The sequence below is a fragment of the Martes martes genome, assembly GCF_963455335.1.
Source record: "Martes martes genome assembly, chromosome: 10".
NCBI lineage: Eukaryota > Metazoa > Chordata > Mammalia > Carnivora > Mustelidae > Martes > Martes martes.
The window spans coordinates 20,796,132-20,818,703 of record NC_137898.1 but is presented as its reverse complement, the minus strand read 5'-3'; the positions used below and the strand labels follow the sequence as shown (position 1 = coordinate 20,818,703).

Genomic DNA, 22,572 nt, shown 5'->3' with positions numbered 1-22,572 from the left:
TCTCGGGGTCCTGCCATGCAGGAAGGAAGGAACTGGGTGTGCAGCCACCAAAGTGCTTTCAGCTCTATCTCCCCCCCCCCCCATCCCCGGGGCTGCAGCGACTCTGAAAACCCCCATCTGGCAGGTGAGTTGCCGATTGCTCAGGAGGCAGACTGGCCCAGGTCTCGCAGCTTGGCGGGGCAGAGCCCCTGCTGGTGGGAAGCCAGGTTGCTGCAGGTGTGATGGCTCCAGGCGGACACTGAGGCTCTGCCCTGGCCCACAGCGCCCTCACCTGGCCGGGGCGCTTGCAAGACTCTTCTGGGCTCTCTACCCCACCCCATACCTGCATTTTGCTTCCTCCCATGAGGCTTCTCCATCGCTCATGTCCACCTGCCTCCTTCTCTGTCTCTCCAGAAAGCATGCCCGAGGGGGGCTGAGGGCAGTGAGAGTAAAAGGAGTGATTTATGAACTGAGTTGTTCTCCTTAATCAGAGGACCCCTCCCGGGCCTGCACTGTGCAGATGGGATGGAGCCGCCATCCCGGGCGGTAGGAGGGGCAAGGTTAATAAAGCTGTCGGGCCCAGGCAGGGGCCTGCACAGGAGAACCCCGAGGCGCTGCGTGACCTCACCCGTCTCTGCCCCTCTCTGGGCCTCAGGGCTCCCATCTGTCAAGGGATGGCGGGATTGGGTCATCCCCCCGGGGCCTCCAGCTGGCACAGGGAACGATGCTGGCTGGCTCCCTGGGAGTCTGCCTGGTTGCCTGATTCAGGACAGAGCAGCCCTGGATTGGAAATTCTGAAGCCCAAAGCGTAGCTCTTCCTCTTTCGGGTGCCCTCTCCCGGGGCTGGTGTCTTGTCGGGAGCTGTGGTCTCGAGTCCAGCCGGCTTATGCCTGAATCGTGGCCGTGTCTGGCTGACCAGGGGAACAAACTCAGGCCAGTTCATTCCATTCTCTCAATCTTAGCTGCCTCGTATGGAACACAGGATAGTGGCGGCACCGACTTCGTAGGCATGGAGCATGCAGGGGAACAGAGAAGAAATGCTTAGCAGACCCTGCTCTGTGGTTAGCACACCGCACTGTGAGTTACCGTTAGAGCCAGTTATCGCAAACTGTAGCAGAGTTTGGAGCCACTTGGGGGAAAGATGTTTATAGCTATCCCGAACAGACCATTTGCCCACAGTTCCCACTCATGGCCACCTCCACTGGTGGCTCTACTTACTTCTGATTTATGATGCTACTCAAATACCAGCTCCCCATGGGAAGAGTGCTTGGAAGTTTCCAAGGGTGTTTGTATCATATCAGTCAATTTCACGAGCTTCATATCACGAATTATTTTTTTTAAGATGTATTTATTTATTTGAGAGAGAAAGAGTGAGCAGGGAGGAGGGGCAGAGGGAGAGGGAGAGAGAGAGACTCCACTCTGAGCGCAGAGCTGGACTCGGGGCTCGATCTCAGGACCCTGAGATCACGACCTGAGCTGAAACGAAGAGTCAGATGCTTAACGGACTGTGCCCCCTGGGTGCCCCCATATCATGAATGCTTACAACCCCCTTTGACTTTGAAATCAAGAATCACAGTTTTCAGAGAAGAACGTGGCATCTCAGGGAGGGTCAGTGACTTTCTGAAGGTCTCAAGGGAGCCAGCTAAGGCAGGTGCCATCCCAGCTGTGATGGCGTGCACGTGGCAGGCATCCCTCAACCACCCTTTGCCAGCATCCTCTGACGCAGCTCTTTGCTGGGTCAGGAAACAAGTCAGGAGCCGGGCTTTGGGCTGGGGGAGCAAGAGGGGCAAAGAGAGATGGGAGGCTCTTCGGGGCCGTCAGAACCGCAAAGAGGGGTAAGTCCATTTCAGCCCAGGAGTCACCATACAATGGGGCAGGGATAACCCGTGACAAGAAGGCAGGGCTTCCTCTTGGGAAACAGCCGTGCCTGTGGGATCCTTGTTTCCAGGTGTCGTGAGCACCCAGCGAGCTCACGTGTGACCTGTAGCCCAAAGTTCTGGGGCAGATCCAGAGGCAGGCAGGTGACAAGACTGCCATGTGGGTGTGTTTGGGCCAAATCAAGGTACTGGCTCCCAGGGCCTCCACGAGCTGTCAGGAGGGAGGTCCCTGCTCCTGCCTTTCTGCCCGGCCTCGCCTCCACGCTTCCTGGAGACTTGCTCCCCTGGGCTGCCCCTTCCCTGAGAACCGCTCTCCCGCCCCGCTGCCCCTAGTGGAGTGGAGTTACACCCGTGGACGGTTAGTCCTCCTAGTTAGTCCCCAGCCCTATTGTCTTCCCTTTGTTTGTCTCCTCCAATCTCCTCCACTGCCACCGCCTGACACAGAGGGCGAGCTTACTGACGTCTCCGGTCCCAAACGCCACCAACCATGGGGGCTCATACATGTCCCCGTTCCCAACACGGCACCCAGACACAGTAGGTGCTCAAGATGCGTCTCCTGAGCGGGTACGGGCATGGATGGAGAGGAGTCTTCCGTCCACCACCCCTCCGCTGATGTGAACGGGAAGGGAGCTCAACGGGCTCCCGAGACCCCCAAGTCTCCCCCCCACCCATGAGAATGCCCCCTGCCGCCCAAGTTCCACAGCCTCACTTTTCCAGGCCGTGGGATTCCCCGAGGTGTGGCTGGACATGAGCCTCCATCTGGCCCATTTGGACGACTGAGAGCAACCCTCATTTCCACCGCTGCGGTCTGGCTCCTGCCAGAAGGCTAAGTCCTTGTGTGAGGCCGAAGCAACGCTTTCCGGCATCCGCTCTTCTCCCCCAGGAGCCAGGATTTCTGGGGCAGTGGGGTTTGAAGAACACACCCCTGCTGGCACTCTCTGCTGGGGCCTCCCCACAGGTGCCCAGGTGACATCCAGGTGTGGGTCGCCACGCCTGCTGTGTCCTCTTAGTGCCTCGGCCACATGCGGTGTGTCCGTGCAGACCGAGCCTGTGCCAGACGCTGAAAGTGTCTTAAAGCTGTGGTTCCCCCTCTGGGCCGAGGGCAGGCACCCCGCGCAGGCCTCCCCAGCTGGAGTGGGCCCAGATGCCGAGAGCTTTTCATTAGCACTAATGGACCCAGATTAGCAAGGCACTTGCCCTGTGTGCCTCCTTAGGGCAGGTTTTCATAAACAGCTTCTAGAACGTGGCTGCTCCTTACTGACTTCCTATAGTAATTGAATATCTTCCCCTTCTAGGACAAACTGGGCCAATAAAAGAACATACGAGAGCCCCCCGGACCGGGAGAGTCTGTCCTGCTGACGCCCAAAGTGCTGCCCAGGTGAGAAGTCAGCCTTGGCGCCCCTCTCTCCCTGTGTGCCGCTGCCCTGTCCCCTGACACTGCCCTGCCTCGTCCTCCGTTCTTTCTCAGTCTGTCTCGGCCCACGTCACCTCCTGCTGTCTGCCTTTCTCCGTCTTTCCCTCTCTTCCTGACCGCTCTTTGTTTCTCTGATTTGCAAGATCTGCGCTGTTTTCTGGCTCGGTTTCTCTTTTCTCACTAGTCACCCATTCAGACGTCTGAATGCAGGACCCACTGTGTGCCAGGCACTGCTCGGGCTGTTAGGAATCAGGCAGTGGATGAACCAAGTCCCCGCCTTCACGGAGCATGAGTTCTAACGAGGGGAGACGTGTGCTACCGACATCAGCGATCACAGGAAAGAGCCTGGAGCGCATTCCCAGGGCCCTGACCTGGCCTTTGTAGACCGGGGCACTCGGCTCACATCCATCGCTAACTGGTCTGCTGACTTGGCCGCACCCCCTTTCCATCTCTCAGTCTGTTTTCTTGCTTCCAAAGTGAGGGGATCCGGCCGGTCAGAGCTGCCCTAACGGCTTGTGACCACGAACTTCTGTTACGGAAATGAAAAGTTTCACTTAAATCCCCTTAAAGCTCTGAGCCACCTGGTTTCATTGTATGAGAAACGGTCACTTGTGTCTGGGGTTACCTTGTATGATGAAACACCCGTCTGTGAGCCCAGAGCCGTCACTAGGCCGGGAGAGGGGACACCATAACAGGAGCCTTGAGACCGTGAGATCCAGGGCAGCAAGCCCCCCATGCTCACCCTGGGGCGGGACCCCTGCGTGGAAGGGCAGCTGGGACCACAGCTCCTCGCCCACTCCCCTGCACGTGGGGAGTTGAACTCACCCGAAGCCGAGTCCGCCTACAACATCGACTTCCATATTTCACCCCTCTGGGCTCCCAAGACGTAAAAGGATTTTCTCTAACAAACAGTGCCACCTTTACCAAGTCATTTCCTAGGTATACACTGCAGTTTCTCTTGCATTTTTATATGGCAAAGTCATACATAGCCGGGGGAACTTCTGAACAACCCGAGAAGTAGGGTCCCCACCCTGGGCTGGTTTAATTGCCCCCCAAACCCAAGCTACTTGCCCTTTGAGGCAGCCGGTGCCGAGCAGATGATTTCTGAGTGTTTATTCACAATCCTGAAAATAGCTTTAGGAAATTGTTAGTCTCAGGGAATCCCGTTTGAGAACCGCTCTCCCCACTCAGAAATCCTCCTCCGTATCTGAGTCCTCCCCTGTCCTTACGCGGGGGAACTTGGCCTGTGTACTGGTGTCTGGGAGAGTAGGGGGGAGGAGCCGCCTCGGTGGGGGGTTAGGGGGCAGGGAAGGAAGAAGGGACAGAGCCGTCAAGTGCCAGGCGTGGTGCCAGGAGCTCTGCATCCGTGCCCGTTCAATCTTCAGTCTAGACGATTTCCTGAGGAGGCCATCATTCCTGACCCCATTTCACAGACGTGAAAGCAAAGGCCCAGAGAAGCTGTGTGCTTGTCCAAAGCTGCAAGGCTGGAAAGTGGAAGGGCCAGGCTCCCTGCCAGGTCCCTGTTACCTCCAGGGATTTGAGGAAACCCCAGTGGGCCTTTCCCCACCCCCCGGTCCTAGGGAGGGTGTATCTTCTCCCTTCAGCAGAGAGACCTCCCTTGCTCCTTCATAAAGTGCCTTTGAACATCATTTCTGAGAAACAGCTAAGCTCTTGGACCTCATAGTTTCACGATCCTTCTCAGCCCACCTTCCGGAGACTGTCTCTGTCCCCGCCTTCCTTTGAGGTAAATTAGGGAACTGGGCTGTGATTTGCTTAACTTCCAAAGGCACTGTGGGTGAGTGGAGCTCTCACTGGACCCAGGCAGGAACCAAGGGTTCCCTGGTCTGTCCCTCTTGTCCGGCTAGTTGGCTCAGGAGATGTGTCCCACACTCAGAAACTCCTGGTGGCAGGTGGAAGTGACAGGTATCCGTCCTGTGACTTCACCCTGGCAGTGGCTAGTGACCCAGAAGGCTGATTGCCCTGGACAGGGAGAAATGAGGTGGCCTTGGAGGTATGAAGACAGGCTTGAATTGTGGAGGAGGGTAGGTGAAGGGGGCAAGGGAATTAGCACTTATTGAAAATGATGATGAAGACAGGCATGGGTTCAAATCCTGGCTCAGGCACTTCTGTGCTGTGTGACCTTGGATGAGTGATGGTACCTCTCTGAGCCTCAATCCCCTCACCTGATAAGTGGAGATGACATTACCTCTATCCTGGAACTTTAGGAGGATTGAGATTGTGCATATCCCTTGGCCCATGGTAAGAATTTAATATCTGCCTGCTGATAACTGGCTGTTGCTAGTGTCAGCTGCCGTGTGCCAAGCCCTGCGCTCTGTGTTTTCCATGCGTTGCGTGGAAAGCATTATTTTTATACTAATTTTAAAGACAAAGAAATGCAGATGTATACGGTTTAGGAACTTGCCCCCCACCACTAGCTAGGTTTGGTGGGGTGGGATTCAATCCCTGGTCAGGCCCCAACACCCTCTCTGTCCTCACACCCCTCACCCTGGAGTGGAAACTTGGCCTCTGGATCTCCTTCCGCCCTCTGGCTCCTATCGTCTCTTTTTCTACCTGCTCACCTCTGAGGTTGTCAGAGGCTCTTCTTCCCAGGAGACACGCTCCTTTTACTGCATTTGTCTGGGAGCCCAGCACGCCGCAAGCTACCCATTAGATGTAATCTGTAACGAGCGCAGTACATAATAAATACAGGTAGCCGGTTTATGAGCTGCCATATTTATTATGCCCCTTAATTGCTACAAAGCCAGAGCCAGCCGAAGCCAGACCCTGCCATGGAGAGCAGCTTTGCCTCAGTGGGCCGAGGAGGGGCCTGCTAGAGCCTGGACCCCTGCAGACGTCCAGCCTCTTAGTCGGGCCGTCCCTTCTGCCCTCCAGAGGCCCATCCAGTTCAAGTTCAAGCCTGATGGAAGGAACTGACAAGTCGTGAAACTGCTCCATCATTTTGCAGAGGGAGATGCTGAGGCCAGAGAGAGGAAGTGACTTGCAGGGCAGGAGGCTCGGGCTCTGGACTCCCAGTCCAGTGCTCCTTCTGCCCTTCTCTCTATCTGAAAGCTGCCCCCAGAACCAGGTGGAGCACAGGATCTGGAGTGGGCTGAGCAGCGTGCTTACAAGCCCTGGGATATTGGGCAGGTCGCTTGGCTTCCCTGAGCCTCGGTGTTCTCATCTATACAATGGACAGTGCTTCGCATTTCGTGGGGTCATTGAAAGAGTCCGGGCATGCACTTCGTGGAGCTGGCACATGAGAGTGCTGTCTCAGCAGACATGTGGAGTTGGGTCAGCCTGATACCAAAGGGAGAGGGGGTCGGAATGCAGCGCCTAGGGTTTAGGGCCCTGTCCTGGGGTCCTGAGCTCAGGGGGAGCCGTGGCCCAGGGAGGCCTGTACACCTGCTGGGTTGGTGTGACCATGGGAAGAGCTGTCCACCCCGCTCCAGGCCAGCAAGGCACTGACTTCTCACCACGTGCCGCGATGTGGGCCCTTGATGTCCATTCTTGCAGGCGAGGAAACTGAGGCTCCCAGAGTTTGGGTCATTTAGCAAAGACACGGTGGTAGAAAGATGAAGAACCAAGATTGGAGCCCAGGTGTGTTCAACTCCAGAGCCTATGCTCAGAACCACGATGTTTAAATTCAGGTGACGTGCTGTTTCTAGAAGGCTGGAGGTGGAGGAGGGGCGCGGCTGTAGGTGGGCCTGGAGACGGCCTCCTGGGAGCTGCTCTGGAGGCCGAGAGCCTGGGCTGGGGGCTGATGGAGGAGACAGAGATGACCACAGTTAAGGATGAGGGTCAAGATGGTCAAGTATGGGTGGGCCCAGGTGCAGACCAATCGGAAGACAGGCTGGCTCTCTAGCTGGCCAGCCAGACCTGGGGATCTCCACGGAATCCCAGCCCTCCCACTACCCACTGGGAGGATGGGTCCCAGGACAAAGGAAGGGCCAGGTCCTCCCTGATCGGGAGATCTGGAGAGAAAGACAAGCCAATGGGGCATCAGAAGGAGCCACGTGGGGACTGTGCTCACTCTGGAGGGCACAGCAGAGAGAGGAAAGGAGGAAGTTGGGAGCCCCCCTGCTTGTGTGGATCCTCATGCCTCCCTCTTTCTAACTGCTGGAGGGGTCGGAGGACACAAAGACGCGCTGCCCGCAAAGCCCTTAGCCTCGCACCAGGCTTCCTGCCCAGGCTGTTTAATTAATGTTCGCTATGTGGCCGCGTTTTGTGCAATCCAGACCACGTACCAATCCCTGCTGCGTCCCAGGAGGAGGACACAGCTGCCATCCCACGCCTCCCAGGCTGGTGACGTAATGCTACACAGTGTGTGTGTGGAGGGGGCAGCAGTGGAGATCAGCAGAGGCCATGGGAGCTCCTGGGAAGGCAGGGACAGGATGGGGGGGGGGCTGTCAGGGCAGGAGGTGATGCCTTGAGGGATGAACATGAACAGGGATTAGGTGGGAAGGGAGAAGATGGAAAGGCAGTCCCAGCAGAAGGGATTAGCTTGAGTGGAGGCACTAAGTGAGCTTGGGGGACTGTCCTTTGATGTTGGCGGTGGGGCGAAGGAGGACAAAAAGGTGGCCGTGGGAGTCTTGGAGGCCCTCGCTGTCCACAGGCCAGGGGTGGCTGGTCTCCTGGAGAGCCTAAGCCTAGGCAGTTAGCGGGGACATGATGTGACACGACGTGCCTTGCCAAAAGGCCCCTCTGGGATCACTGGCTGGAAGGGGAGTGGCTGGAAGTAGGGAGACCAGGCCTGGGCCAAGGCCACATCTGGGTAAGAGAGAGGAGGTGGGAGCAGAGAGGCTGGGGGCGCGTGAAAGATCCCTGGGATGGAGTGGGTGGTGTCACCAGATTCTAGCCTTGGAGGCAGATGACACTTCATAAAGTTAGGCCACAGCTCAATGAAGGAAAGAAGAGTCACACACACACACACACACACACACACACACACACACACACACACACACACGTGTGCGCTCCATCCTCTGTTCTTCCAAATTAGACCGCCTGGCTTAAAATCTCCACCTCCCCACTCACCAGCTGCAGCCTTGGGCAAGTCGCCTAGCCTCTCCCTGCCTCAGTTTCCTTCTCTAGAAAATGGGGATAATGATTGTACTTATTTCGTAGGTTGTTGTGAGTTCATACGTGTCTAGTGCGGAGGATGGGGCCCTCCACCTACTAAATGCTCATGTCCTTATTCCCAGGGGTGGCGACCAGCCAGGTGAATCCAAGAACCCTGTGTTCCCCTTCTCCTCTCACCTGATCTAAGAAAAGCCCTTGGGCCAGGCACCTCAGAAGCACAAAGGCTTCAAGCCTGGAGCCTTCGGCTCGGGGTCACTGCCTGATTTTCTCTTGGAGCGGCCTTGGGTTCATCATGGTGTCGCCTGATGCATTGGGTTCTGCCACCCAATAAAATAAGAAAGCGCATCTGGCTCGGATGTTCTAGGCCCTGCCTCAGTGTCCCCTGCTCGGCTCTGGCCTCAATCGACCACAATCAGCTGAGTAGAGCAGCTGGCAGGAGCCGGGCAACGTAAGGAGGGAAGCCATTGGGGCCCAGGGCCCTTGCCTGCCTGACCCAGCACCTTCCTCATGGACTCCCAGGTGCCTTAAGTGGTGCCATGGCCACTGCCCAGCCAAGGTCAATGCTTGGCTCACCAGCAAAAACCACAAGGAGAGGAGATGAGAGGCACCAGCCTTTTCTGCACACCCTTCCCCAACGGCAGGTTCTGCCTCTGCTTTTCTCTGCATGGATTCAAATGCACTTTTTAAAAACCCACTTGCCTCGACCAAAGTGCCACTCGGGGCTGGTCCTGTCATCACCAAGTGCAGTGAGCTAGGAGTGCAGGGAACGAGCGTAGCTCTGTCTATGAGCCTTTCCTTGCTGGGAGGGCATCGGGTTATGGTCTGGGGTGGGGAGGGGACAGATTTGCTGAGTGCCTGCCGTGTCCCAGGCACCGTGCATGGGCTTCAGTGTTAGATCTTAGCATTGCCTCCTGCACGCTCTGTGGCCATAATCTCTCCGATAATCACATACACCTTGCCAGACTGACCTGAAAATTTGCCATAACCAGTGCCCATACCTCATTGCCCGTTAGGAGATTTAAATGAGATCATAGGTGGAAAGCACTCGGCACAGTATTAGCACACAGCAGGTGCTCCCCAAATGGAGATTATGATGATGTAGATTAATCCTAATAAGCCTGGTGATGACCAGGGTAAACAGGACTTATCAAGCTTACTTGTAGGGAAGGCACACTGAGCCCAGCTCTCTTCGGAGGGAGGATGGGAAACCCTGGAAAGAAACAAAGCGCCGTCTTCCCTACATTCGACACCACCCAACACATACTCGCAGAACCCTTTGTACCACGTCCTATCCTAGAAGTGCAGACCGCCTTCCGGGGTCCCCTGGAGCGGGACTTAGGCCAAGCTGAGCTGCAGCCGTGCCCCTTACCAGCCGGGGGAGGTTGGCCCGGCTATTTTCAACTCCTGTGGACCTCGGACCCCCGTCCCAATTCACTCCCCTATCCTCGAGATTCGGCTGGGAGGAAGCTTCTCTTTTTAATCCCCCGGGGGCCGTCATGAAGAAAGTATGGCAATACGGACTACTGAGTATGGACGTGACCATACTCAGACGTGAAGTCTGACTCATGAGAGCAGATGCTGCCTGCTTCCCCCGGGGATGCGGAAGGGCTGCATCTTGTTGGTTTCAAGCCCCGGCGCCTGGCACACAGTCGATGCACAGTAAATGCTGGCTGAACGGAATCATATGCAGTGACTCACTACCGGGGACAGACTTTTAGGCAGAGACGGGGAAGGCTCCTTAGGGAGGTGGGATGACGTAGGTCTCAGGACAGAGGTAGTCAGGGTGTGAGGAGGGTTTGGCCTCAAGAAGAAGGCTTGGACCCCTAGATAGGCGCCCACCCCCCCCTTTCCCCTGTGACACCCCTCCACTGGCCCCATGGAACAGCCCCAGGCCGTCCTGCAGGCTGGAGGCTGTGCGGGGCGGAAGGAAGTTTATGAGGCATGGCCTCAGCAAGTTCCTAAAAGCCCTCAGCCTGAGGGGCTCCCCTGCCAAATAGAGGGCTCACCTCTGCCATCACGCTCGGTCTCGAGGCAGCCCTCCTGGACGCTTGGCACCTGCTGGACGCTGTTCTAAGCGTGCCACGGCTTTATCTCCGTGAATCCTCGAGATTTGGCTGGGAGGAAGCTTCTTTTTTTAATCTCCTTCCTCAGCTTGGAAAGAGCAAAATTCAGAGGGGTGGAGTGATTTGCCCAAAGCCTCACAGCAAATGATTGGTGGAACTGGGCTTGAACCCAGGCGGGGTGGCTTCCCTGAGTTCTCACTCCCAACTCTGGTCCCACGAGGTAAAGAGCTACCTCCCAGAGAGGAAACACCAGCCACAGGGGCAGGGCTGACCACTCGGAACCCCTGGGAGGAGGGGCCAGGGCTCTTTCTGGGTGGGGCCCCCCAGGAGGGAAACTGAGGTGCTTGCTCTTTTGCAGGTAGAACACCATGGAAGGTGACTGTCTGAGCTGCATGAAGTATTTGATGTTTGTTTTCAATTTCTTCATATTTGTAAGTATTGCTGGAACGTGCCCGGGGTCCCCCGAGGCCTCTGCTGGGCAGGCAGAACAGAACGTGACTTAGAAATAGTCACACTGGGCAGAGTCCTGGGGGCAGGACAGGGGACAGTGCCAGAAGCAAATGTACCTGGCCAGCCAGAATTTCCTGGACGAGAGGCCCCCAGTGGCGCCTGCCCCACTCCGAAGAGCCTATGGTCACGGAGAGATGTTTGGTACAGACCCTGGGACAGTTCAGGCCCTCTGACAAAAGGGTGGGAGCCTTCGTCCTGGCTGCTGCTTCAGGATCAGACCCCTGGTGGAGAGTCTGGAAGAAGCAGGGGATAGAGAAGAGGGCAGCTGAGACAGCCCCCCTCAACCCTGAGCCCCAGGGCAGTTGCAGGCCTCAGAGCTGGCTGTCCGAGCTGCTATGACCCTCCCCATTGTAATCCGAAACCTCTCTGGGGCTGGGAGCAGCCAGGGTTCAAAGCCAGCTCTGCATCTTACCAGCTGTGTGATCAGAAACACATTTCACCTCTCTGAACCTCAGTATCTTCATCCCTTCATTACCTACCTCAACAGGTTTTTTTGAAAATTAAGCAAGATCCGTTTAGGAAGTGCCTGGAATGTGCCAGCACTCTCTAGCTTAGCTCCATCAGCATCTAGCGTATGGGTTCAGTACTGGAAAGCCCAGAGACTCTGAGTGCTCAGATGGCCAGCCCAGCGCCCTGCAGCCCAGCCCACCTGCTGGCAGCAGCCCCCCGCAGGCTCTGCTTGGGCCCCTGGCCTCTCCCAGGAGCAGAGCCACACTCCTGGAGTCTTAAGCCAACCCCCCCCACCCCCAGCTCTCCTGACCCCACCTCAGCCTTTGACCTTAGTGCAGCCAGGTCGTGGGTGAGTAAAAGTCCTCTGATGCCCTCCAGGCCAGTGTCGCTGGGAAAGAGAGGTCCTTTCTGGTCACTAATGACTCTCTCTGCCTCTCTTCTCTCTCTTCCTTCTATTTTTTCATGCATCCCAGCTACTCTCATGGGGTCCCTCCCTTGCCCATAGTCCTGAAGCACAGGGAGGCCTCCAGATGTGAATTCCGGACCCAGCTTCCAAGCTGGGTGGCCCTGGGCAAGACTGAGGGTCCCCACCAGAAATGGGGCTGTGTCCCCTCAGGCAGCTCAGTCTGTGCCCTTGAAGCAGCAGTCAGCACACAATTGTTGAACCCCAAAACCTTAAGAGCAACGAGGAGGAAGGCAGCTTTTATCAGAGCATTTGTAAGGGACGGAGGAGAAAAGTGGTGGCCAGCACAGGGCGACCATGGGGACTGTGTAATCGCTGTCCCTGTGGGCCTTCCCTTTCTCCCCGCCCAGTGATGGGTCCTTCCAGCCTCTCGTTTGCTCCCCTGCTCTGACCCCTGTACTAAAAATATTGTCTCCTGCTCCAAGCCCCAAGCCCTGCAGTTCTGCCCGCCAGCCTGCGGACCCCTCTCAACCCCCCAGAGCTCACCAGTCTGCTCTTAGCCACAGCCTGGCATTGCTGGCGTGTGCCTCTGGGGGACCTCTGGGGGTCCTCTGGTCCTCCCACCACACAGGGATTTCAGATACTTCACCCCGTTCAAAACCCGATGAGGCCAAACTGTTCTCTTATAACAGATCTGCTTCCAGTCCTTGTCTGTCCCCAAGGAAAACGGAACAGATATTTACTGAAACTTGCTAAGAACATTCCTATCCACACTGGCCTTTCTTCCTTGGCGTCACCTTAGGCAGGGAGGAGTTTGTATCTTCTTCTACCGATGAGGAAGCTAAGGCTCAGAGAGGCTAAACCACTTACCCAAGGTCACACAGCTGACAAGCAGCACCACCCTTTCTCTGGACTAAGCTGCCTCTCTCCAAAGATAAGTAAGGCATGGAGAGATGGACATGAAGATATAAACAAGAAGGCTTTCGAGGAGCCGTTTTGAGTGTGGTGAGCCCACGCTGATGAGAGCTCCTGTTGAGGACAAAGGGGCCAGCTCGTGTCCATGTTTTCCCAGCCCCTAGCATGGTACAGGCCTCAGAGGGTGTGCCGTGGACTTAATGTCAGAGAAGCCTGGGATTCAATGCTGGCTTTGCCTTGAACTGGCTGTGTGACCTTGAGCAAGTCACGGGTCCCCTCTGGGGCTCAGTGTGGAATCAGAGGCTTGGACTAGTGACCTCATTATCTTGCAGCTCTGACATTTAAGGAGACTCTAAAAGTGGCCAAAAAAACCTCCCTGGGATATGGTCCCCAGCAGCCCACGATGGGGCATGGATCAGAGGTTGGGTTTAGAGGATGCCCCTTGAGGTCTGGGTAACCCAGAAAATGCAAAACAGTGAAAAGCATTGCTTGGACACTGGTCTCTGTGGCAAATCAGGTTTCTGCCCAGTTCTCTGGGGCTCCCGGGGGCTCCCTGGCTCACCATGGGGCCTCACGCGGGGTGAATGGTGTGCATGTAGAGTGCCTAACCACCCCCCCCCCCCCGTCTGCCTCTTCTCCCCCCTCCTAACCGGCCCTGGGAGCAGCTGGGCGGGGCCTGCCTGCTGGGCATCGGCATCTGGGTCATGGTGGACCCCACCGGCTTCCGGGAGATCGTGGCCGCCAACCCCCTGCTTATCACGGGTGCCTACATCCTCCTGGCCATGGGCGGCCTGCTTTTCCTGCTGGGCTTCCTGGGCTGCTGCGGGGCCGTCCGCGAGAACAAGTGTCTGCTGCTGTTCGTGAGTAGCCCACCCTCACCCCACCCATGGGTGCCACGGGACAGAGTGGGGGGCTCTATCTACACTGCAGAGACTCAGCCATCATACTCTAGCTAGGCAGTCCTCCAGGAGTGTCCCTGGTGGGCAGGCACGGGAGGCCCAGGGGGATGAGAGGGCAACAGGCAGGCCTGGATTTCAGTGTGCGTCCTGCTCTGTCCCCTACCTGATGATGGGGCTTGGTTCTGGTTTCTTAGCTTCTCTGAGCTTTCGTGAATTTCCTTGCTAAACAAGGGGCAGCTTAGCTGTAGGTTGGCACCAAATGAGGCCACCGGTGGGTGGTCTGTTTCTCTGGCCTTCTGTATTCCCATGGGCTGTGTCCTTTGGGGCTCTGCCTACTTTCCTGGCCTTGGTGGATGGGTCTCCTGCCCCAGTAGAGGGCCTGTGGGTGCCCAGGGCTTGGAGAGCTTCTAGTTGGAGCCCAGTCCCGCTACAGGGCCAGGTGAAGACAGCACGCTTGGGTGAGTGTGTGGGGGCGGGACAGGGTGCGGGTGCTCCTTGTGGGTGAGTGGGGGGAGGGGTCAGGAGTTAGGCGATCAGGGACGTGCGGGCTGGTCAGCAGGAGGACAATGTGTCTGTTCCTGTGGCTTTGGGAGGTGGAGATCTGGCACCACGCACCCTCCCCACTCCCCTGCAGATTAGAGCAGTCTATACGGCCCCCATTTGTGTCACAGTGAGATTCCCCACATCCCAGGCAGGAAGTGAAATCAGCCGTGAGATGTGTGACTCTGGAACCCCCGTCCCTTTTGGCCTTCAGTGGCCTGAACACTGCAAACTTTGCATTTGGAGAGAAACAAAGAAACCTGTGGGCGCCCCCTGGCGGAAGGCCCTCTGCAGCGCCCCCCCCCCCCACCCGCCGGAGCCCACGGAGGCTTGGGAGCCCGTGGGGACTTGAAAAGGAGCTGGGACGTGGGTCCCACGTCACGCCAGTCCTTCTTCTTTCCGCTCATCCCTGGGTCTCATCCCTGAAGCCAAGACAGGAGGGCAGGCCCGGGCACTGCGCTGGGAGCAGGCTGGGGGTCTCAAAAGTCCTCCCCACAAACAGGCAGCCTCTGAGCCGGCCACTAGATGGGCATATTGGTCCCTGTGGAGAAGACCGAGACCCAGGGACCAGCTGAGGTTCCCTCCAGCCCCCCGAGGGGCAGCTGAGTCCCGGCTGTGGCCAGGACGCAGTCCTTAAGGCAGCCCCTTGCACCCGTCTCTTCTGCCACCTCCTCCTTCCTCCCTTTTCTCTCTGTTAGTCTCGAGATCTAGGAGACCCACCTGCGTTCATCCTTTTCTTTCTTGCTCTTTCTCTACCTCTGTCTCTCTGCCTCTTATCTCCTGCTTTCTATTCCTGCTGCCTCACCTTATCCCTCTCCTGAGCTCTCCTAGTCTCTGCCCCTCTCTCCCTACTTCCCCTGTGTCCTCTCCCCTCCCCTTTGTCCCTCTCCTCCCATCCCTCTCCTCACCTCTCTGAAGCCCAGCGCCTATTAGACTGAGATCTCAGTGCGAGTCACAGACGGGGGACTCATGGACCCAGGTCCCCTGTGTCTCAGGCCTAAAACAGACTCACATGTCTGAAATTCACCTAGAATTATGTGCAAAATATTACGTTAGAGCCTTCTGTGTATGTGTGTGTGTCTGTATGTGTGTGTGTGTTGTGTGAACGTGTATGTTTCTGGGAGAGATGCCACAACTTCTGGAAGGTTTTCAAAAAGATTCATGACTTCAGAAAATAAGAACCATTTCTCTATTCTGATCTGGACTGGCAGTGTGATGGTCCCAGCTGAAGAGGGGCACCAAGTGCCACCCCTCGCGGCTCCCAGGGGCCCTCGAGAAGCCTGGCAGCCCTGCTCCTCAACCTTCGGGGAGGAAGGGAGGACTTGTCATGAACAGGACCTAGAGGGAGTGACTTTGGCCACCTGGGCCGATAGGGATAGCTGGGGTGGGGGTAACAGAGCATCCCCTCCCCTATCCCCACTCTGAGGCTGAAACCCCAGGGCCCCACCACCCTCAGCCTAATGACCACATCACTTAATGATCAATTTTTCTAAAGGTACAGTTTCCAAACCCTCCCGTCAATCAATTTTACACCCTTTTCACATACAATAGGACAATCTCAGCCTGTAATGGGTATTTTGTGGCATCCCTTTCTCATGGTTGCTTGCCTAGGTGTCATTCACAGCATGTTTTTAATCTTTTTATTTAAAGATTCAAGAAATTTTTTTTATATTTTGATGACCAAGATGCTAATTTGGAAAGAAGAACAGCAAAATGAGATGCGTGTACTTAGAAGAGATAAATAAGCTGAATAACACAAAAAGGATGTAAATTTGGTAAACATTTATTAGAAATGAGAACTGAAACTAGATGTGCCCATGGGCAGATAGGCTAGAAAAGTCTGGAAATGTTTGCGGGGGGGAGGCAAAATCTCAGTTTCCGTCCCTTCGTTAATTTTTCCATCCGAAGCAAAATGGTGAACATTTGTGGTTCAGGAATTACTGGCAAATGTGTCCTTAGGCAAATGGGATGAGGCGAGATTAACTCAAAACCCCTAGGAAAGGCCCTGCCTCATGAGGGGAAATCCGGAGAGGCCAGAGGTGTCAGGACAAGCCCCGGGGCCGGATCCAGGGGGAGCCCCTCCAGATAACCAGCAGTAACCCTGGTAAGCAAGAGGAAGTCATTTCCTGGGGAGAAGGCCAGAGGGCAGAAGTGGCAGCTAGGGCTTGAGGGAACCCTACTCCAGGAGGGGACAATGGCAATGGAGATCTGTAGGCCCCCTCCCTCTGGAGAGCCCTCCTTTTTCCTTCAGTGAGTTACTAGGCTCATTCTTGAATTTCATCTCAGGAATCATGAACCTCGGCTCAACGTAAACTTCGTGCTGATGGGGACCACATCTGCCTTGTGTATATGAGTTTGCCAGGACCTAGCATAGTGCATGGTACACAGTAGGTGCTCAATGAGTAGCCCTGGAATAAAGGGACAGAGAGGAGGTGGTCTTAGAGGCGTGGTAAGGGCATGGGCTTGGAAGTCAGAAAAGTCTAGGTTCTAATCTCTGCTCTGCTACTTCCTGGCTGTGGGACCTGAGGGCGGTTACTTAACCTCTCTGAACCTAGGTTCCTCTTGCTTAAAATGGAGATGATGCAACCACTTTCCCAGCCTCAGTGTTGTGATCACGGCTCAAGGAGAAAATGTGCATCTTGCTTAACTCTGTTCCCAGCACAGGCAAGCACCTGACAAATGTGAAACTGAAAGCATCAGGTTGGTCCACGGGAAACCTACAGGCCATCAGAAAGTCTTCAGACCTGGAGGCTCTTATGGGTCTCTGTACTACCCACTCTGGGTCCCGGGTTCCCCCTGGGTAACCGGAGGAGTTGGTGGTAAACACGGCGGCTTCACCAGGCTGCCCAGAGCACCCCAGGAAAGGAGACTTGGGCTGTCCTCGGCACCTCAGTGGTGAGCTCTCAGTAGGGCTGGCTGGGATTACTGTCTCAGGACTTGGCTGCACCAGCGCTCACCCTCGGGAAAGCTACGCCTGCCTCTTGGTTCTGACCCCCCTCTGAGCTGCGCCGGCCTCGGCCTTGTGCAAAGCCCCCAGCCGCACCATCCGGGAGGGCCTCACGCTTCCAGGGCGCTGAGCACGCGGCGTGCACATGGCCTAGGCTCTGGCTTATCCGTACTTTTTAACCGTCTCAGCTGTGATCCAGAGCCAGAGCCAGCCCCGTCGCCTCGCTGAGGATGGAAACCATTTCCAGGGCTGCTCTTTGTGAGCCTGGGAACTGCCAGCGACTCCACCAAGAGGCCAAGGGCAGGGAGGGGGTCCCGTGGAGGCCGTGTAAGACAGGGCCGGCACCCATCCATCACCGGCCGCACGGAAGGGCCAGGAGGCCTGCCTGGGGCCTTTCACTGTCACAGGGATGAGAGCCTGCAGACTCTTGTGGAAGTGGAGGTGGTGGGGTTGGCAGAGTGGACAGTGGGAGTCCGATGGGGCCGGGAGTGGGGGGCAGCCTGCCCCGGGGCAGAGGAGGCCCTCTGGGACTCTCCCCTCTGGGTGGGAACTCTGACCCCAGCAGACCCCCAGGGCTCAGAAGACTCATCCCTCAGGCCAGTCCTGAACGTGCTTTCCAGCAGAGAGAGAAGAGGCAGAACAGATTGCCAGGTTAAGAGGAAAGGTTTTGCTCTGGCATCTTCGGGCTGCCCACCTTTGGCATAGTCATTCCCTTCGCTGGCTTGTTTCCTCCAGTGTGGGGGCTAAAGAGAAAGGTGATGAGATGGGCATCGGGCTAGAGCCGAGCAAGCGTCTGTGAGCCGGAGCCCTTGTGGGAGGCAGCTTGACGGGCGAGCCCGCTGCCGCTGCCAAGGGCGACCATTAGGGACCAGGAGTGAAGCCGTCCTCCTTGGGGTGGGACATTTAAAAACAAATGAAGCCATTGACAGGTCTCGGGGCTGTTTTCTGTCCCCACCCTGGATAGACCATCTAGAAATCCATCCCAAGGCTCTCTGTCCGCAGCCCAAGCAGTTGGGAGAAACCCCAGGGCCTGCGCAGGGCGGCCGCTGTTAGAGCTTCGCAAAGTCAGGGAGGGAACAAGACTGGGGTCTTCCTGGGATGAGGATGAAGTGACAGAAACCTTCTTCCTACTGGAAGAGATGCAATCCAGGGGAGGGATACCAGGGGCTCGCCAGCAGCAACGGGTGTCTGTGGGGAAGCCGGCGCTGAGCGAACCCCTGACAGCCGGGCCCTCCAGGGCTCCCGTGGGAGCTGGCTTCCGCAGTCCTTGTACACTTGGAGGAGACTCAGCGACAAGCTTTGCTCAACTTCTGATGACAGACAGAAACTTGCACACCCCTTATTTCAGGATTCCCCATGATGATCTCAGGAGAGGATGTGAGCATCCCCATTTTACTGACAAGGAAACTGAGGCTTAAAGGGGTTTTCATGATTATCCCAAGCCACATGAAGGGAGGCAAGGAGGCTGAGTTGTCCTGACACTGAGGGCAGGACTCCCGCCTCCTTCCAGCTCTGGCACATCACAGGGCAGGCGGCCATGGGGCCTGGGAGAGTGTGCAGGAACCATGGGCAGTGGGGATCTGGTCCTCTGCTGGTGGTCTCCAGGTGGGCTGACAGCTCCGGGATGGCCACAGACCGGAAATGCCGAGCGCACTTGCGACACGGAGTAATGAAGGCAAAGTCATCTCCTGTTCCTTCTGCCCATGGCCCTCAGCCAAAGCAGTGCCCACACTGACCGTGGTCTGCGATGTGGCAGAGAACAAGGTCATTAGGGTGAGCGGGTCAGTCTGGGATCATTTGTCCATCTGGCAGCCGTGTACCAACACCTTCGCTGGCAGGCATGGGGAATGCTTCTGTTTGTGATATTGGGGGGTGGGGGGTACAGCAGCTGCTGGGCAGGCATCTCTGGGGGGCACTGCGATGTGGGGGACCCCAGGAATGGCTTCCCACCAGGCGAGGGGCTGGGCTGAGCCTGGTCTGGAAAATGAGGAGCTGGTGGACGAGGAAGGGAGGAGCCTTCCTGGCAGAGGGGGGTGGCCCCCAGACAGGAGGCATCGTGGACAATTTGGAGAACACCAAGAAGGGCAGTGAGGGGGCGCCTGGGTGGCTCAGTGGGTTAAAGCCTCTGCCTTCGGCTCAGGTCATGATCCCAGGGTCCTGAGATCGAGTCCCGCATCGGGCTCTCTGCTCAGCGGGGAGCCTGCTTCCCCCTCTCTCTCTCCCTGCTGCTCTGCCTACTTCTGATCTCTCTCTGTCAAATAAAATCTTAAAAAAAAAAAAAAAAAGTGCAGTGAGTAGGGCAGAGGGGGGTCTGTTAGATTTCAGACTCCAGCGCCTGGGTTCCCCGATGTTAATGGGCCCATCACTTCCCCTCCCATCTTGATCCTTTATTGTGCCTGAAGGTCAACATCAATTCCCCACTGCTCATGGGAAGGAGAGGTGGCCAGGCAGGGAGAGGTGGTGCTGGGGGTATGGGGGGGGTGGGGAGCCAGTCTGGGGTCCCCAAGGAACTCCAGATTTCCATGTGGAGAGGGCCCAAACAGGTCAACTTCAATCACCTTCCAGGGCTACCAGGTGACATTGTTCAGGCTGAACACTGCACAAGGGGCATCGTGGAAGGGGTGCCATTTGCCCGGAAGCCATATTTGTTTGTTTACTGTTTCCTATTTGTATTATAACCTTGCTGACTCTGAAGATGACTTGTTGGTAGGCTGCTTATGAAAAGATGTCTGAGCGGGGCGCCTGGGTGGCTCAGTGGGTTAAAGCCTCTGCCTTCGGCTCAGGTCATGATCTCAGGGTCCTGGAATCGAGCCCCACATCGGGCTCTCTGCTCAGCAGGGAGCCTGCTTCCTCCTCTCTCTCTGCCTGCCTCTCTGCCTACCTGTGATCTCTGTCTGTCAAATAAATAAATAAAATCTTAAAAAAAAAAAAAAAGAAAAGATGTCTGAGGTAGGGCAGTGAGGGTCCTTTGTCTCATGAAATTGGTACGTTGGGTCAACTGTGTGACGGATGGATGGGGGCATCAGCGAGCAGTCGCCTGTCCCCATCCCACCATCCTCGGGGCTCACGAACCTCTTCTCTTCACAGTTCTTCCTGTTCATCCTCATCATCTTCTTGGCGGAGCTCTCGGCGGCCATCCTGGCCTTCATCTTCAGGGAAAATGTAAGTGCGCCCCCCCCCTCCGTTGCCCCGGCCCTCCCTTGGGGGCCAGCCCCTCCCCTCCTCAGACAGGGTCTCGCAAGAGTCGGCAGCCTCTCAGCCAGCAATTCCGGCCCAAATCATGACCCACCGCCCCAGAGACCCTCTTCCTGCGAGGGTGTTTCCAGAAGGTAGAATCAGAAGGTCCTTTAGAGTCTCTGCTCTTCCAAAGCACCTGATACAACCCACACCTGATTCTGGAATCTTCCATTCCACACCATACCTGGCAATAGTCGTTTGGCAGAGGCTAGTTGGCGAGGCTGTCCCCAGGCCCTGGGGTGTGTGACATGCAGGAGGACAGAGCAGGGCCCTCTCGGTTGAGGTCCTGGCCAGTATGCAATTTGGGCAACTTGCCCTCACCAGCCGCCTTTTTCCAGGAGCTCCAACCACCCAGGGCACCAGCCCCATCCGAGTCTATAAGAGCCAGGCACGGCCAGCCATGGGGGGTACCTGGAAACAGGAGGGGGAGGGACAGAGAGGGGGGAGGGGTCCGGACACATGAGCTGGTCCGGAGGAGCAGGAAGGCAAGCCACGGACAGAGGGGAAGAGGCAGCCACTCTGTGCGCCCGGAATGGAGCCTTCCAGCCGGGCTCCACACAGGGCCCAGTCCTTTCACCGCAGCAGCGGGGAGGATGGACGGGAGGACGGTGGTGAGGCCGGAGGAGAATATGTGGAGGGCGGAAGCGCCTTCCAAGGACACCTTCGGAAACCGGATCTGCAGACTCCCTGCTCCCGACTTCTTCAGGGCCAGGGACCTGGAGCATACCTGTGGCTCTGAGGAACAGCTCAGAGGGGAGGGAGTGGGGTGAGGGGCAAGCCCCCCACCCTGGATAAACCCTGCTTCTGAGAAGAGCTGCAGGGCGGAGAGAGTTTCTGGGCTCGCTGCCCAGAGGTGTGTGTGTTGACTTCCTATTCCAGCTGGTGATTGGGGGGGGGGCACACGCCCTGGAGTGGGGACTCAGGAGCCACCCCAAGGTAGTGGCTTGGGAGAATCCCTGACCCTGGGGCGCTGAGGCCTTGCCTCCCCTCCAGAAGCAGCTAGCTGAAGAGACCAGGCCAGGGCAGGGTGCCCCAAGCTGCTGGTAGGGGGGGAGTAGGAGGATCTTAGCCCGCCCTCTGCCTCTCCCTCCAGCTCACCCGTGAGTTCTTCACCAAGGAGCTCACCAAGCACTACCAGGGCAACAACGACACAGATGTCTTCTCTGCCACCTGGAACTCGGTTATGATCACGGTGAGTGACGCCTCAGGGATGCCATGAGCATTCAAAGCCGTGATGCCAGGTGCAACAAATGTCCCGCCTCCAGAGCCCACTTGGCTCATGGACCTGTATCAGACATCACTAACTGATCAGGGCTGGCCGACTGAGCCCAGCCTGGGCCTTGGAATAGCCATCCACGCAGTGTTCTGGGCCGTCATTGTCACCATCACCCCCCATTTTACACAGAAGGGCACTGGAAGCTCAGAGAGGTTGAGTGAATTTCCCAGGGTCACACAGGAGCAGCAGACAGAGTCAGCCCCTAGCTGAGTCTTGACTCTGCTCCTTGCCTTATGGGGGTCTTGGGGGAGGCTGTCTGGCCACCTCTGCCCCCTGGGCCCAGCTCCCACCACCTCCCCCGCCAGACTCTTCCCTTCGCTGTCCTCCTAGTTTGGCTGCTGTGGCGTCAACGGGCCTGAAGACTTCCGGTTTGCATCAGTTTTCCGACTGCTGACTCTGGACAGTGATGAGGTGCCCGAGGCCTGCTGTCGGAGAGAACCGCAGACTCGGGACGGGGTCCTGCTGAGCAGGGAGGAGTGCCTGCTGGGAAGGGACCTATTCCTGAACAAGCAGGTACCAGGCCCTGCTCCCCCAGGCAGGGGGCCTTGGATGGCCAAAGCTGGGCGGGGATGGGGGGGCGATGCTGGCACAGAGTCTCTGGAGCACCCCAGCCATCGCCTGGATGGGTGGGTCACCGTAGGCGACTCCTCAGTGGGGCCAGGAAGCCCCTGGGATCCAGCCAAAGTAGAGGAAGGATGAGGGTGGCAGATGGGGCTGTGATGGCCCCGCCGGAGGGGTGGGCCTTTGGTCTGGGGCTGAAGGGGAGCTGAGACTCCGCTGTGTTCCAGGCGGGGCTCTCTCTGAGCTTCTGACCGTGCTGGTTGGAGCCCAAACTGAATTACATAGAGGGGGCCCCTCCTTAGATCTTATTTTGGGGGAAGCTCACCTTCTGTGCCATATAGAAGCCCCTTCTGACCCCCAGGGGGCAAGGTTCCCCTCCAAGGTCAGGGAAACTATCAGACTCTTTGCTTCTCTTGCCACCT

General features: G+C 57.0%; 1 protein-coding gene across 2 annotated transcripts in view; it reads left to right on the top strand.

The window, feature by feature from the left end:
* TSPAN18 (tetraspanin 18) overlaps positions 1 to 22,572 on the top strand; it is a 174,690-nt gene that overhangs the window by 147,044 nt on the left and 5,074 nt on the right. For both annotated transcript variants that reach the window (XM_080816108.1, XM_080816109.1), the window contains 6 exons: positions 3,152 to 3,234; positions 10,771 to 10,843; positions 13,356 to 13,550; positions 20,164 to 20,238; positions 21,407 to 21,505; positions 21,920 to 22,102. In XM_080816108.1, coding sequence (XP_080672234.1) covers positions 10,781 to 10,843; positions 13,356 to 13,550; positions 20,164 to 20,238; positions 21,407 to 21,505; positions 21,920 to 22,102 — 615 coding nt within the window. In that variant the 5' untranslated portion in view covers positions 3,152 to 3,234; positions 10,771 to 10,780. The remainder of the gene's footprint in view (positions 1 to 3,151; positions 3,235 to 10,770; positions 10,844 to 13,355; positions 13,551 to 20,163; positions 20,239 to 21,406; positions 21,506 to 21,919; positions 22,103 to 22,572) is intronic.